The sequence below is a fragment of the Mus caroli genome, chromosome 1 (genome assembly GCF_900094665.2).
Source record: "Mus caroli chromosome 1, CAROLI_EIJ_v1.1, whole genome shotgun sequence".
In the NCBI taxonomy this organism is placed as follows: Eukaryota; Metazoa; Chordata; class Mammalia; order Rodentia; family Muridae; genus Mus; species Mus caroli.
Genome location: NC_034570.1, coordinates 158137862 through 158151935, shown reverse-complemented (window position 1 = coordinate 158151935; position 14074 = coordinate 158137862). Strand labels below are relative to the sequence as shown.

At 45.7% G+C, this 14074-nt stretch overlaps 1 protein-coding gene across 1 annotated transcript in view; it reads right to left on the bottom strand.

The window, feature by feature from the left end:
* Nucleotides 1-14074, bottom strand: part of Lmx1a (LIM homeobox transcription factor 1 alpha) — a 145806-nt gene that overhangs the window by 33196 nt on the left and 98536 nt on the right. The window contains exon 3 of the mRNA XM_021170712.1: nt 11113-11345. Coding sequence (XP_021026371.1) covers nt 11113-11345 — 233 coding nt within the window. The remainder of the gene's footprint in view (nt 1-11112; nt 11346-14074) is intronic.

Below are 14074 nucleotides of genomic sequence, written 5' to 3'. Positions count from 1 at the left end.
GAGAGAGAGAGAGAGAGAGACAGAGAGAGAGAGAGACAGAGAGAGAGAGACAGAGAGAGAGAGACAGAGACAGAGACAGAGAGAGACAGAGGAGGGAGAAGAGGGAGGGGAAAGGGAAAAGGAGAGGGAGGGGAGAGAGGGAGAGAGAAAATGAAGGGAGGGAGGGAGAGACAGAGAGAATAACGAGATACAGAGAGAGATAGAGACACAGAGAGAGAGCACCTGCTTCCGAAAGCTGCCCCCACCCCACCCAACCCCCATCACAGGCCGGCCCGAAGGCGCGGCCCCGCCAGCCAGAGCCAGCGGATTTACCGTGGCATTACTTTTAATTAAGTCTGCGGCGCGGCGCAGGAGCGCGGGGTGCGCCCTAATCCCGGGCCCGCCTGACGTCACCTGGGAAGGCGCGGCGGCGCGGGGAGGCGCGGACCTGACGACCTCGCAGCGACCCAGCCCGCGCCTCCGCCCGCGCGGGGCTTTGCTCGGCGGGAATTAAGGGAGGGAGAAATGTTAGTACACTTTTAATTGGAAATCGAGTTCTTCTTTCAGAGCGGCTTGTTTACTCAGGATCGGGCATTAGAACTCGGGGGAGGCTCTAATTGAAGTGACGGCTTTGGAGATTATGGGGAACATATGGCCCTACCGCCAGGCTCTTTATCTGCATTTTCTCATAAAAACTGCCGTCCGGGTGTGTTTCTACAGCCTGGCCTCTTCCATTTCTAAAGCGCCTTTGAAGAGAAGAGAATGCGATGCATGCGCAGGGCTGCAGTAGCCCGCAGCCCGCAGCCCTGAAAGCTTCCCCAGGCTAGGCCCGCACTGAAGCCGCCTCCAGCCAGGGTTCTGTCAGGGAAAAAATGAGCTGGGAAGAAAAGAAAGCCACTGGTGACTGCCTGGCAGGGGTGTAATTCAAACGGTTTTAAGCAACAGCGGGAGAGAGTTGCCAAGGAGACGAGATTCCCACCCTAGGCTCAGGAAAGGGAGCCTCCCTGTGCTTGGTTGGGGCACCAATCCCAATCGGAGTACACAGGGGAAATGGAAAAACGCGTGTCTCAGGACAGAATTACATTGTTTTCTTTCTCTTTGTCATTATCCAGCCAATCAATCAAATATCCAGTTGGTCCCTGGCTAGAGCATCAATAACTACCCAATTGCCCTCCCAACACACACACACACACACACCTCTTCTGCTCATTCTTATTATACCAAACCGTTAGATGTGTACTTTTGATATTATCATGCCTTGGACATGCTTTTTAGAACATGTTACATCTTCCAAAATGCAAATGTCATCTGGCTCCTTAGACTTTTGTTTGCTTCGTCTTACAACCCCATCTGCACCTGTTCACTCTAGGGACAATGTCCACAGCTTCTGTCTTAGCTCCAGACTCTCCCTGGCACAGCGCCAAACCTCTACTGGGAAGAACAGGTAACTGTGGTACCCCCAACACGACTTCCCAGAGCTCTGACACCCCTTGGAGCTGGGCCTCACAACCCTCCTCTCCTACCCGACCTGCTCACCTGGGGGTTCCTGAACCCCGGATCTCAGGCTACACAGCAGACTAAGTAAATCCTTAAGGCCCATCCCACAGAAACCCAACAACAAGGAAAAAAAAAAAAGAGACACACAAAGGATCTGGAGAATGGTTCAGTGGCTTAGGGCACATGCTTTTCTTGGAGAGGATCGGAGTTTGGTTCCTAGCACCCATGTAAGGTAGCTCCCAACCACCTGTAACTCTGGTTCTAGGAGCTAACATTCCCCTAGCCTCTGCAGGTGTACACACACACACACACACACACACACACACACCTTTAAAAATACAATCAGAGGAAGCCTTAAAGGGGTGGGGACTACACTGAGGAGCAACACATAATCTGAATGCCTTGGTAACAGCCTTCCTCCTCTAGAACTCAAGGGCAGAGTTATCAATCCATCATGAACAATTGGCCCATCTTATTGTCTGTGCTGCAAAATACTCTCTCAGTAGTCAAGTAAATGCTTCTATATGCTCCACATACCTAGCCAAAACCCTGCTCAACAGAATAGTCATCAGACTCCTGGGTGAACTAGATGCTGAGCCGACCCAGCCAGCTCGCCTACTTTCACAGGTTTCTGAGAGGAATATTTAGACAGTTTACCTGGAATACCACCCTCGTGCACACACGCTAAGATATCCAGATTCCTGGTCCTAGCCATCAAAAGACCTGACAAGCCTTTGGCCTCTCCACTGTGCAACTTTGCATTTGGACCACTGCCATCTAGATAGGTCTTAAATTCTGTTCTATTCCATTTGCTTCTGCCACATGGAATCCTACAGTATTCAGAAGCAGCTATAACTAGTTTGCTATCATCCTTAAAAGACACTGGCAGTTTTGTTTAGTCACAGATACAAAGGCACAGGGAGATGTGGGCTCTTCCACTGCCTGGGTGACCTGTCTTAGTTTCTAAAGCACCACTGAATCACCTCAAACCCCCTTGGCTGGGAATTCAAAAGTAGAGGTGGGGTCTGGGTTGTCAGGACAAGAAAAGCAGCCCTTTCTTGCACTTTACCATGACTTCCATTTATGACACAGGGGAGAAGCCTGGGACATGTAGCCGTGGGGACGTGTTGTTCTGCCTGTATAGGGACTGTCTTCCTAAATTCATTTGGCATGCTGCCAAGTCCTACAGAAAGGACCCAGTTGAGAGGTGGAGAGATAAAGGCACAAACTGTTTCTGCCAACAAGAAAGTTCTGAGCTTATGTCTCCTAAAAGGGGGGACTATTACGGGTCAGCTTGTGGAAGCCTGTTAGGTGTACTGATTTTAGGCCACTGTCAGACCTTATTCAATTAATGAGGGATATGGCTTATACCATTGATACCCCTCCTCTGGAAGACTTCAGATCGGGGAGGAGGAGATGTTTTCCTGCTGCCTCAAATAAAACACAAGAACAGAACCAGTGGGATGACTAACTGTAAAGCCCAACTAAAACAAAATCACTAACTGGTTCTTCACATGCCCTTTTTAATTCCTTACATTTCAGCAGGTTATGTTGATCTGGCGTCCTTCCCGGCTGCCGACTGCTATAGGGGATTCCCCATAAAACATACAACGATAGTGATTAAGTGCTAAGGAAGGAAGTGCTATAGGTTAAAGCAGAAAGTGGACTTGTGTCTGGTGCTGAATGGGAGCGTGAACTCGGTCCATATCAGCTCTGTTTTTCACTGCTTTAGTAATAATGTGCAAGGGGCTTTGGTTGGAATCACTCAGGGAGGAAGTCTTAGTGAAGTCCTGTATCACCACCACTGCCAGCCAGGGAGCTGTCAGTAAAATGTGAGAAGACAGCGTGAGGGAGGCCTGGTTTAGGCGACCTGTATGTTTCTGGTGACCGGACAACATACATTGCTTAACCAAGGCAGACTCTGCAACTAGATCACCCGGGTTTGAACACTGGCTCCTTCTGTGACGAGTTGTGAAACCTGCCTCGCTACTGTCCTGCTCATCCTTCTCCTCCTCGCAGAATGGGAAGACTCACAAAACTGCCTTAATCACCATCTCCATGGGAAGACCATGCTCTTTAACTCCCATGAAGTATTTAAGGTAATGATTTCTGTAGGGGGAGCGTTCTGTGATTAGGAACATCCCTGAATCCATCATCATTATCTGAAACCCAATGATATGTTTTCCATGTGGCCATTGTTACTTACAGAAGTTGAACATGGGGAATGACTAATTATAAACACTGATTTTATATGCTGAGGCAGGGGAATGACTAATTATAAACACTGATTGATTTTATATGCTGAGGCAGCTACACTAATTTTACACTTTTATTATTCATTTTAATCAAAATTGTTAAGTGTGGATACATTTCTAAAAAACAAGTTTTAGTCAGTGGAAAAGAGATAAGCATTGTCTAAATCTGAACACTGCCTGTAACTTTTTAAGCACCAAAGATAAACTCTACTCAACTTCTAATTACAGAGAGGGCCGAAGCCCTCTGTTTCAGTATCAAGTGTCCGGACTTGGTAATTGGTAGAATTAAGTTCTTATTCCAGCTTATCCCTGACTCAAGTATCCTATGTTTTCACTTCTCCTTCTATGTTATGAAGACAAAACAAATATACTAACAGAGAAGGTTCCACTAAGAAAACAAGTTTTAAGCCTTAGATGGGGAACAACAAATAATTCTCCTAATGAAGTGTACAGCTGATTCCAGCAAGAAACGTAACTGTTGGCTTTGAAAACAACCTAAAAGGCCCAGCAATTATAATTGCTTCTTGCCTACTGGTCAGAAATGTTAGTTAATAAAACAAACAGAGTCTGGGAAGATCTGTGGAGTTATGCTATAAACTCATGCTTTTTGTGTGTCTTTGACAATACTAGCAACCCACAGAAACAATGAAAGAGAATGCATGTTTACTCTGTGATGAACACTGTGCAGAAATCTTCAGGACGAGACGTCCAGTCTCTTGCTTTACTCTGAGCACACGGCATAGGACTAGAATATATTTGTTAGCCTGAAATTTCAGGAATGTCTATCAGTTCCAAAACCCGGGGACAGATCTGTAGGCAACTGCACTTTGAAGCAATATTTCTCAAACATCAGACCACCATCTATCCGAAATGTATTAAATTAACACAGTATGCTAATATTAGAATTAAAACACTTAGAACATCATGTAAGGCAAGCGGCGAATTATCTAAGTTTGGAAGAGAGATGAGTGTGTATGTGTGTATGTGGTGTGTGTGTGTGTTCCTGATAAAAGGTGATTATTACTCTACTGAAGTTTGGTTAAATGTTTATGTAAGGAACATAGAAAATATGATTTAAATACATTTTCACCAATAGAATGTTTATTGTAATTCTTGTAGTAACTGCTCTTGATTTTTTTAATGAGTAACCCCTTTGCTTGTTAAAAAGAGTGACAAGATTTTCATAGTGATGTCTCTTTGCCCATCTCTCAGCCCCTTTATATCACAACATATTCTGATGTAGTTATGTTGACTCTGAGATGTCTCCTCAGTTGTGCTTCTTGGGAATCAGTGTCTCCTTAGCTTTTGGTTTTCTGCAGCTAATAACCTAGAGACTGACATAGTGTGGAAGTCTATAAAAAATAAATAAATAAATAAATAAATAAATAAATAAATAAATAAATAAATCGTGCCTAATGGAAGTCTAGTGAGGGCTGGAAGGACATCAATAGGGACGTCTCGAAGGACAGCAGGTATGAGGGCCATGCTAACAGACCTTCAGATCTTAATGACTATGAATCTCAATCTCTTAACCTATTACAGAAAAACAATAAACATTGGTAGATTTCTTCCACTCTTTCTTAGATTTTAATCAGCCTCAGAGGTCACTGATTTTTTTTCCACTTGACTTTTTTTTTTAACATTGACTTCCCAGGGATGTGACACCAGCCAGAACATTCTAAAACTAAAGATTGCTTCTGACACCCACACAAGTCTGTAGTAGAACACCATGCATCTCCAACTCATGCACCCCTAGCTGCCCCAAATGACAAGCCCTCTGTGCCACCCTGAGATGCCTTCTGCCAACTCTTCAGGGGCATGTGAAATAGAAAGGCAAAGATGAGGGATGAGGAGCTATCTGTGAAATGACGGGTCTTCTGCAAAGCAAGTGCAGAAGCCATGCGACACTCAGAAGTCCATAACCACCTCACCAAGAGTTGGCAACAGAAACTGTCATTCAGTCGACACCCGTCAAGTTTCATGCCTTGATCTGCACTCTCTCTTTTCACTCTAAAAGCAGCCCCATGGGTGGCATGATAGCCCCCTTTTTACTGATTAGTGAATATAGTCTTAACAGGGGAAGGTAACTGGCTCAAGATCACATTGCTTCTGAATGTAGGACTAGCTTCCTTCCTGAACCTGTCTAACAGCATATTTAACATTATAAAATGAACTAATAAGAACAATTCAATGGAATTTTCCAGAGATTATGAGGTAACTGCTGCTCATGAGTCAGCTTTATCTGAGAGTAAGATTAGCCCCACACAGGTTAAAAGAAGTGCTGCAACATTGTAGAACAACAATGCCACCCCAAGTGTTGTGGATGCAAGGAGGACAGAGCCAGCAGTCCTCAGCTTCCTGTACAAGCCTGGCGATCTGAATTTGACCTCCAGAAGTCACATGAAGGTGGAAGGAGAGAATAGACTTCACTAGATTGTTCTATGACCTTTACATGTGTGCTGTGGCACACACACACACAGAGAGAGAGAGAAAGAGACAGACAGACAGACAGACAGACAGACAGAGAGATAGAGACAGAGAGAGTAAATAAATAAAAAGCATCAATTTAATAAACAATAAAATATGGCCTAGGTACTAGAGTTGATAAACATTACTGAGAAGAGGAAAGATGGAGTGTTAGACAAGGAGATTTGCGGGAGGCATCTGGAATCTAAGACACAGCAACATCCCTATACCAGGAAAAATCAGAAAGAAAAAGGACTAACAAACACTGGGTGTAAGGAATCCACTTTACAACTCCCATGATTTGTGGTTCTTGGCCTCAGAGATTAATACAAATAATAAAAGGCAATGAGTTCAAACATGAAGCTTATATGATCACATGCCTGTGGCATGCCAGGTCAGGATGTGCAGGTGGATGCAGAACACAGGGATGGGGGGCTCCTCAGTGCAGGCCGGGAAGCTGCTACACTATCCCATAAAACATAAAGTGCCCTTCAAAGACAGGGGTCCCGGGATGGGCCTCATGGGAAAATCCCTCTCCACTAGCATATCAGTTGAAAGAGTCCCACCCCAGCCAGGGGGTGAATCCCAGGCATAATCTAAACAGCCTGCCTTCAGAAACACAGATGAACCCCAAAATAGGGAAGGCAAAAATATAGTTAGATTGCGTGGCCAGAGACACAAAAGGAAATAAAAAAGCAAGAAGAAAATACTGTTGAAATAAACAAAATATGTATAAAATCCAAACCAGACATTCTTCTGTAATCAAGAAATAAAAGAAGAAACCTGTTTGCTTTAAAAATCACCTATACCATAGTTTACTGCAGTGTGGTACATTGAACTCTTAAACGAATGGAGACTTTAGGGAAAATCTCCTGGAATCAAACAAAGGCTAGAGTTGGCAGTGTCCTTGCTGGGTCACCGTCTTCATTTTTTGCTGTTATGTGCAATGTTACCATACGGGAAAACTGGAAGTATACAGGACATGTCTCACCTTCAACTGTGCTGCAGATTTTAATTCAAACTTAAGCTTTAAACATGACTGCATATAAAACTCATTTGAAAAGAAAATGGAAGACAAAGAGAGAAAATCGAGAATGCCACCTGGACCAGCTAGGAGCCACAGTTGTCCACAGTCAGGTGTCAGGAGCCAGGAGCCCCTGCCTCCACTCCCAGGCCAAAAGGCTAATAAAATTGTGTGTATGTAAATAGAATATGATACCCAACTCACACAGGAACAATAACAATGTTCTATCCACACCTCAGATGGAAAAAAATCACACACCCTTCATGGTGGTACCTTTTAAAGACAGCATAGTATTTTCACAGACAGATCAGAACATCCCCCATCTACTAAAAGGCTACTAGAAAGACTGGGGAGAAACTAAAAAAGGCTTCGGTGTTTCCTAGACCAGCGAGGGTTTCTATCAAGCAAGGGTAGAGGAATGGTGTCCTACTGTGTGGCTTCTTAAAGCAAAGCCAGGACCTAGGTTTGGGGTGGTATGAGGATTGAGATGGATGTTAAAGCTCGACATTAACCCTCTGACAATCTACTTCACAAGGGAAGGGCAAGAGTTAGGGTGGTGATGTGGGATGCTGTGCACCCAGTTTCACAGTCAAGGGCTCCTTCAAGTTGCCACTGGTAAGATCAGCTTTTGCATGCTGATGAGATAACTGGTGGGAGGAGGTGGGTCCTAGATAGCTGTAGAACAGAGTCGGACCACTAGAGATGCCAACGTCAGATTAAATGGTTGGTCTGTTCAGCCACACCTCCACCCTCAAGCAGGGCAGAGGACCTAAAGGTTGAGTTGGTCATGAGTGTCTAATTACTAAAGTGTGCCTCTGTAATAAAGCTCTATTAAAAACCCAAAAGGATAGGGTTGAGATAACTTTCTGAGAGCTGGATGCATGGAGATAAATGGAAGCTGGTGCCCTTAAGGGGGCTATAGGAGCTCTGGGCCCTTTTGCAGACACCTTGCCCTGCGTATCTCTTTATCTGCCATTGATACCTTTGAAATGCCTTTATTTAAAAAAAAAATGGCAGAGCATAAGTGAAATGTTTTCTATCACGCACTTAATTGAGCTGCAGGAGGAGGGTGTCCTGGGAACGCCAGTTTACCGCCAGCTAGTTCAGAAACACAGATGACAATCTGCAACTTGCCACTGACATCTAAAGTAGGCAGGCAGCAGCCATATGAGACCCATCCTTCCACAGACTATGTCAGAATTGAGAGGAGTGAGAGTTTGGAAAGAGCTCCCACACATCTGGAATAAGCAGGAAAGGCACACCGGCGTGTTTCCTTACACCCCTGCTCCCTGTGGCCCAGCTGCTTCAGCAGAAGCTGCTGTAACATCTGATGGGAATGTGAGCCACATGACCTCCAAGATGCCTACCAATGATCCTCTTGTGTCCTGCTGAAGGAAAAGCACTCTGGCCTGAAGACCTCATAGGGGAGGGCCCCTAGAGACCCGGAGCATCTGTCACCACCCATTAAGCCAAAATGGTCTACCCCTGGCTTTGAATGGCATCTAAAGACTACAGAGGCTGCCTTGGGGACTATTGGCAAAGCTGGGACCAGGATAAAAGAGACTGGGCCACATCAGAAAAGAGCATTCAGTGGTGTGTGATGAGTTACTCCTCTATTCCTAGAACTTGAGAAGAAGCTGAGGAAGAAAGGTTGCTAGCTCGAAGTCAGCCTGCGCTCCATAGTAAGGCCCTGTCTCAAAAGATCAGAAAGTCTTGGGAGAAGGCTCAGTCAGGAAAGTAATTGTCATATAAGCATAGGGGCCTGAGTTCAAATTCCCAGGACCCATGTAAAAGCTAGGAGGGGCACTGAACAACTCTAACCCCAGTGCCAAGGTAAGGGACTTATTCTCAGACCAGTCTAACTGAACTGGCAAACTCCAGATTCACTGGGAGATCCAGTGAATAAGGTAGAGAGCGATTTAGGAAGATGCCCAACAATCAACCACTGGGCTCCAATAACAAACACATGCCCCAACCCTAACCCTAACACACACACACACACACACACACACACACATCAACAATAAAGGAAAATGAGAAAGTAGGAGGAAGAGAGAGAAAGAGGGCTTCTGAAAACAAGGTGTGTAGCTTCTGGGGAATGACACTCAAGGTTGATCTCTGATCTTCACAAGTGCACACACAAAAACGCACATACATGCACTCACAAAAACATAAAAATGACAGGACAGAAGAACATTAACTCAACAAGTACTTAAGAAACAGCTATCTTGGGCTGGTGATATAGCTCAGTGGGTAAGAGCACCCGACTGCTCTTCCGAAGGTCCAGAGTTCAAATCCCAGCAACCACATGGTGGCTCACAACCATCTCATAACGAGATCTAGCGCCCTCTTCTGGAGTGTCTGAAAACAGCTACAATGTACTTACATATAATAAATAAATAAAAAAAATTAAAAAAAAAAAAGAAACAGCTATCTTACTTACTGCTGTCAGTATCTGAGGAGGATGGTTCTGGGAGATTCTTGTTGTCCGTTTCAGCTCTAAAAATCTGTGATAAGTTTTGCAGTGTTTGTTTATGAGTGTGAGTGTGTGTGTTGACTATATGAGTGTGAGTGTGTATGTGTTAGTGTTTGTGTATATGGTGTCTCTGTGAGCGTGAATATGTGATAAAGAGTGCACCAGTATGTGTGTACTTGGGTTCAAGTGCATGTGGATGCCCGAGGTTGATTCTCACAATTATCATTCTTCTACCTTATTCACTGAGTCATGGTTTCTCAATCAAACCCGGAGCTCACAATATTGTTAGTCTTGCTAGCCTGCTTGCACTGGAGACCCTGTCTCCATCTTCAAGGTTACCACTACAGGTGGGTCATTGTCCCCAACCAGCATTTACATAGGTTCTGGGGGAACAAAACTCTAGCCATCACACTTGTGTGACAAACACTTTAGCCTGTGAGCCATCTGATAAGTACATTACAGGCTGGGAATAAAAGGAAACCATGTTAAAAATGGGCAAAGTCACAGGAACACCACCCACAGCTTCACGCAGACTCCTGGGAAAGGACAACCTCTGCCCTGTGGAGCCATCGTCCTGAAAAGCTTCATTTACAAGCACAGAATTAGCTGGCCCGCTGGAACGTGCTCTGTGAAACCTTTGCATCTCCTTTGTATCTCCTACCTCTTACCTCCTCTGAAGTCACCATGAGCCAAGGCTGGTGGGTGAGGAAGAGAAAGCACAAAAATATTCGCACTCCTTTATGATGGAAGTCACCAAACCTCAGGCAGATCCCAGCACTCCCGTCAGGCAGACGAGCAAACCGTGCTTAGAGAGATTCAGTGATGGCAGTAGACTGAATGGCTGGCTCAATTCCCCATCTCCATAACTAATAGTCTATTTCTCTATCTTATGGAAGCCTAGCCAACAAGTCTTCAAGCTGCATTCCCCACTCCAGGGGTCTGAGCTTGCAATATGTCTCAGCTAATGGGATATTAGCAGACATGATGGCAGCGGAGGTTTGGAGTGTGCCTGTGTAGTCGGGCATGCCTTTTGTGACTGGCAGGAGCCCATCCCTTTCAGCTACTGCTCCTCTAACCTGAACCCCAGAGCGAATCACAGAAGACCTGAACCAGACCTAGGCCGAGAGCTAAGCTCAGTTGATTGAGATCAACAGACTCTAGCCTGAAGCAGTCACTCCTGTTAACGCTGAGACTTCAAAATGCAGGAGTCTGTGCTTTAGGTTGTATGCAGTGAAAATTAGACATGATTTCTTATGCTGCATCATCACCATCATCATCATCATCATCACAGTAAGTCACCGCTTTAAGCTGTGTCTGCGCTTAAAAAGGAAGTTCTTTAAACGCAGAGAATTGCCTTGCCATAGACCTAGGCTGCATCCCATGGACCACCTTCCCTGCAACCACAAGGCACTCACCTGAGTCTGAGGCTGCAGGGCTCACCAGGCTCAGCAGCTCCCGTTCTTTCTCATAGTCCCCTTTGCAGAGCAGCTGGCCCTCCTTCAGGACAAACTCGTCACCCTTCTGCAGCTGTCGCTCACAGACGCAGCAGCAGAAGCAGCTCAGGTGGTAGACGCTCTTCTGGGCACGCATGACAAACTCATTGGGCGCAATGGCCTCGAAGCAGCCCCCACATTTGACAGCAAACAGTCTACAAGAGGGAGAGAAAGAAAAGCGATGAGGTCTCCCTGCCAGTCAACAGCAAGAGGACCTTCAACCCTGGGACAGGAATGTTTGTACTGGAGCAGATTTCAGATTCAGGGTAATCGGTGACTTTCTGGTCTCCCTCAATCCCTGACAACTAATGCTGACTAATGAAAGCCCAAAAATTTAAATATCTAATTTTTTTCACTTTTAAATTATCTGATGAGATTATAATTGCATTTGTAAACACTGTGGCATACGCACATAAACATCTTAACATATCTGTGATATTCAGTCATTATAGCATTTTTCTACTTTCAAAAGAAAGAGCCATTTTCTTTTTTAAACTAGTAACATGATCGCAAGGGTAGGAGTCTTTACAAAACATTCTCTGCTTATCCCTGCATACCAGAGGAGCTGATAGATATAGGAAGGTCAGCTGGCGCGAGAGAGGGCAGCAAGGAGGGGGCAGGGCGTAAAACTGCACTGCCCCCTTCTTCACAAAGACAGACACAAGTGGATACAAAAGTATATTTAGGGAGACCATGCCAATTTGTTCTGCTAATTTGACCCACTTTGGCAGGAATGACGGAAACAACAGAAACAACAGAAGATTTTCCTATAAACAAGCCAACTACCACATTGGCCTGAGTGGGGCCAGTCCTATCTCTTTGCTTGTTCATAGGACAGTCGCTCTTTCTTCTTTTCATTCTCTTGTTTTCATTAATTCAGAAGCATCCACTACACGGGCTGTGATCCACTATCCACTCTGATTGAACAGAGAGGGAAGAAATAGAAACCAGGCCCCATCTCTGTGTGTGTGTGTGTGTGTGTGTGTGTGTGTGTGTGTGTGTGTGTGTGTGAGTGATTGCTGTAGACTCAACAGTATGCAAGACAAATCCTCCACCGTTTGGAGCTCATCTGCTTGTGGAAGAACATAAGTCAGACTAGGAAGATGGCAGGGTGGATAAAGGCCCTTGCCATGCAAACCTGACAACCTGAATTCAAACCCTGAGGCCCACTTAAAGATGTGAGGGGAAAACTGACTTCAGAAAGGTGACCTCTGACCCCCATGTGTGTGCCATAGTGGCACTAAAAAATAACAAAACCAACAACAATGCAGAGATGTCCCGTGGTGGCTACAAAATCTTAGAACACAGAGTCGGAGCATGCATAAGGAATTAGAATAGTCAATCGCTTCCCAACCATAAAATAGTACTTGTTGGGTTATATGGCAATACCCTCACACAGTGTGTTTGTCTTGGAAGCTTGCCGTAGACTGGAACAATCTGAAGGTGGAGTGCAAAGGAGGCTTGGGAAGGGCTCCCAAGGAGGCATGACACACAGACTGGCACTGGAGAGAGGGAAGACATTGAAGCTTTGAGTGGAGGAAGCCAAAGCTTGAAAAAGATAACCAGGTCATCTGCCATGGATCCTGGAGCCACCCACGGACAGCCTCCCAGGACAGGATGCAATCTGCAGGATTGGAAGGAATGTGCTGTATGGCCTACAGTCTAAGCTGTGAGCTCCCGTGCCCATCCCTCAGCCCCTGTGAAGCAACTCACTTTACACGCCCCCTCCCCATCTCTCACATACCCTGATGGAGGATAACGTTGAGCACCTATCCAATGGCTGGTGTTGCCTTTTCACTACTAATACGCTCCACACAGAGAACTGCAAGGACCAGAAGCCTTTCCCCTCTCTCTCCCTCCCTCCCTCCAGCTGCCCACTGCAGGTTTTCCCCGACTTATTACTGGAGTCCCTCCAATATTTTCTTTCACACCCTCTCCCCTTGCTAGATGCCACGTGCTGTGTAGAAAGTCTACCTAGTTCATCCCTCGGCCTCCCAAGTCCCTGATCTCTGTTTGCCAACCTGAGCAAACTAATCAATGCTTTTCCAGTAGCCAGTCAAAGACCCTTTGTCCCCATGCCTTGCTTCTTTTCCCTATCCCCTGAAATGGACTGTTAAACAGACTCAGGGCAAATGTTCCCAGGGAGTCAACAAACACTTAAGGAGCTTCAGCAGCGGGTGGTAGCATCTGTGCTTGTCTGACTATTAATCTCCTCCTCCTTTTTCTTTCCTGTTAAATTTGTCACTCACTCCATAAATTTCCACCCTGTGTTAAAGGAAAGAGGGGTGGAGTGAGTATAACAAAGAGTGTCCGCCATGTTGACTCAGGAGCGCTGGACGAAGTGAAAGTAGTCATCTAGGCTCAAATCCTGAAGAGGCCATGTTCCCTGGAGGACTGCAGGCCAGAAGAGTCCGGCAAGCCTTGTTCCTTCCGTTCTCCCTCCCTGGAGCCAAACCATGTCAGCTGCACCTTACTCCCTTGCCTCTTGTAACCTTCAAGAGCAATTCGAGAAGAGGAACATGCCATCTACCACCTGGGTGCCAGATGTGTACACAGCTGTACGGGTACCACTGTGGACCCAGCTGCCGACTGCACAGCCTCCCACAAGTTGTTTTCTCTGAGGCTCAGAGAAGCAGAGAAAAGGATTTGTTCAAAAGTCCAGGTCATAATTAAAACACAGCCTGTCTCTTCCTAGTGCTTGAGATGTGTCCCCCATGGTTAGTCCCCCTCTGAATGCTAATGAGTCTGCACTCTGGGTTCAGAGTCTGGCAGGCTGCTGGAAAGCTGGGCAATATCTCCAGAACTACCCAGCTCACCTCTGTAGACCTGACAGCATCCAACTTTTCTCACCATTCTAAATCTCTTCTCTTCTCTTCTCTTCTCT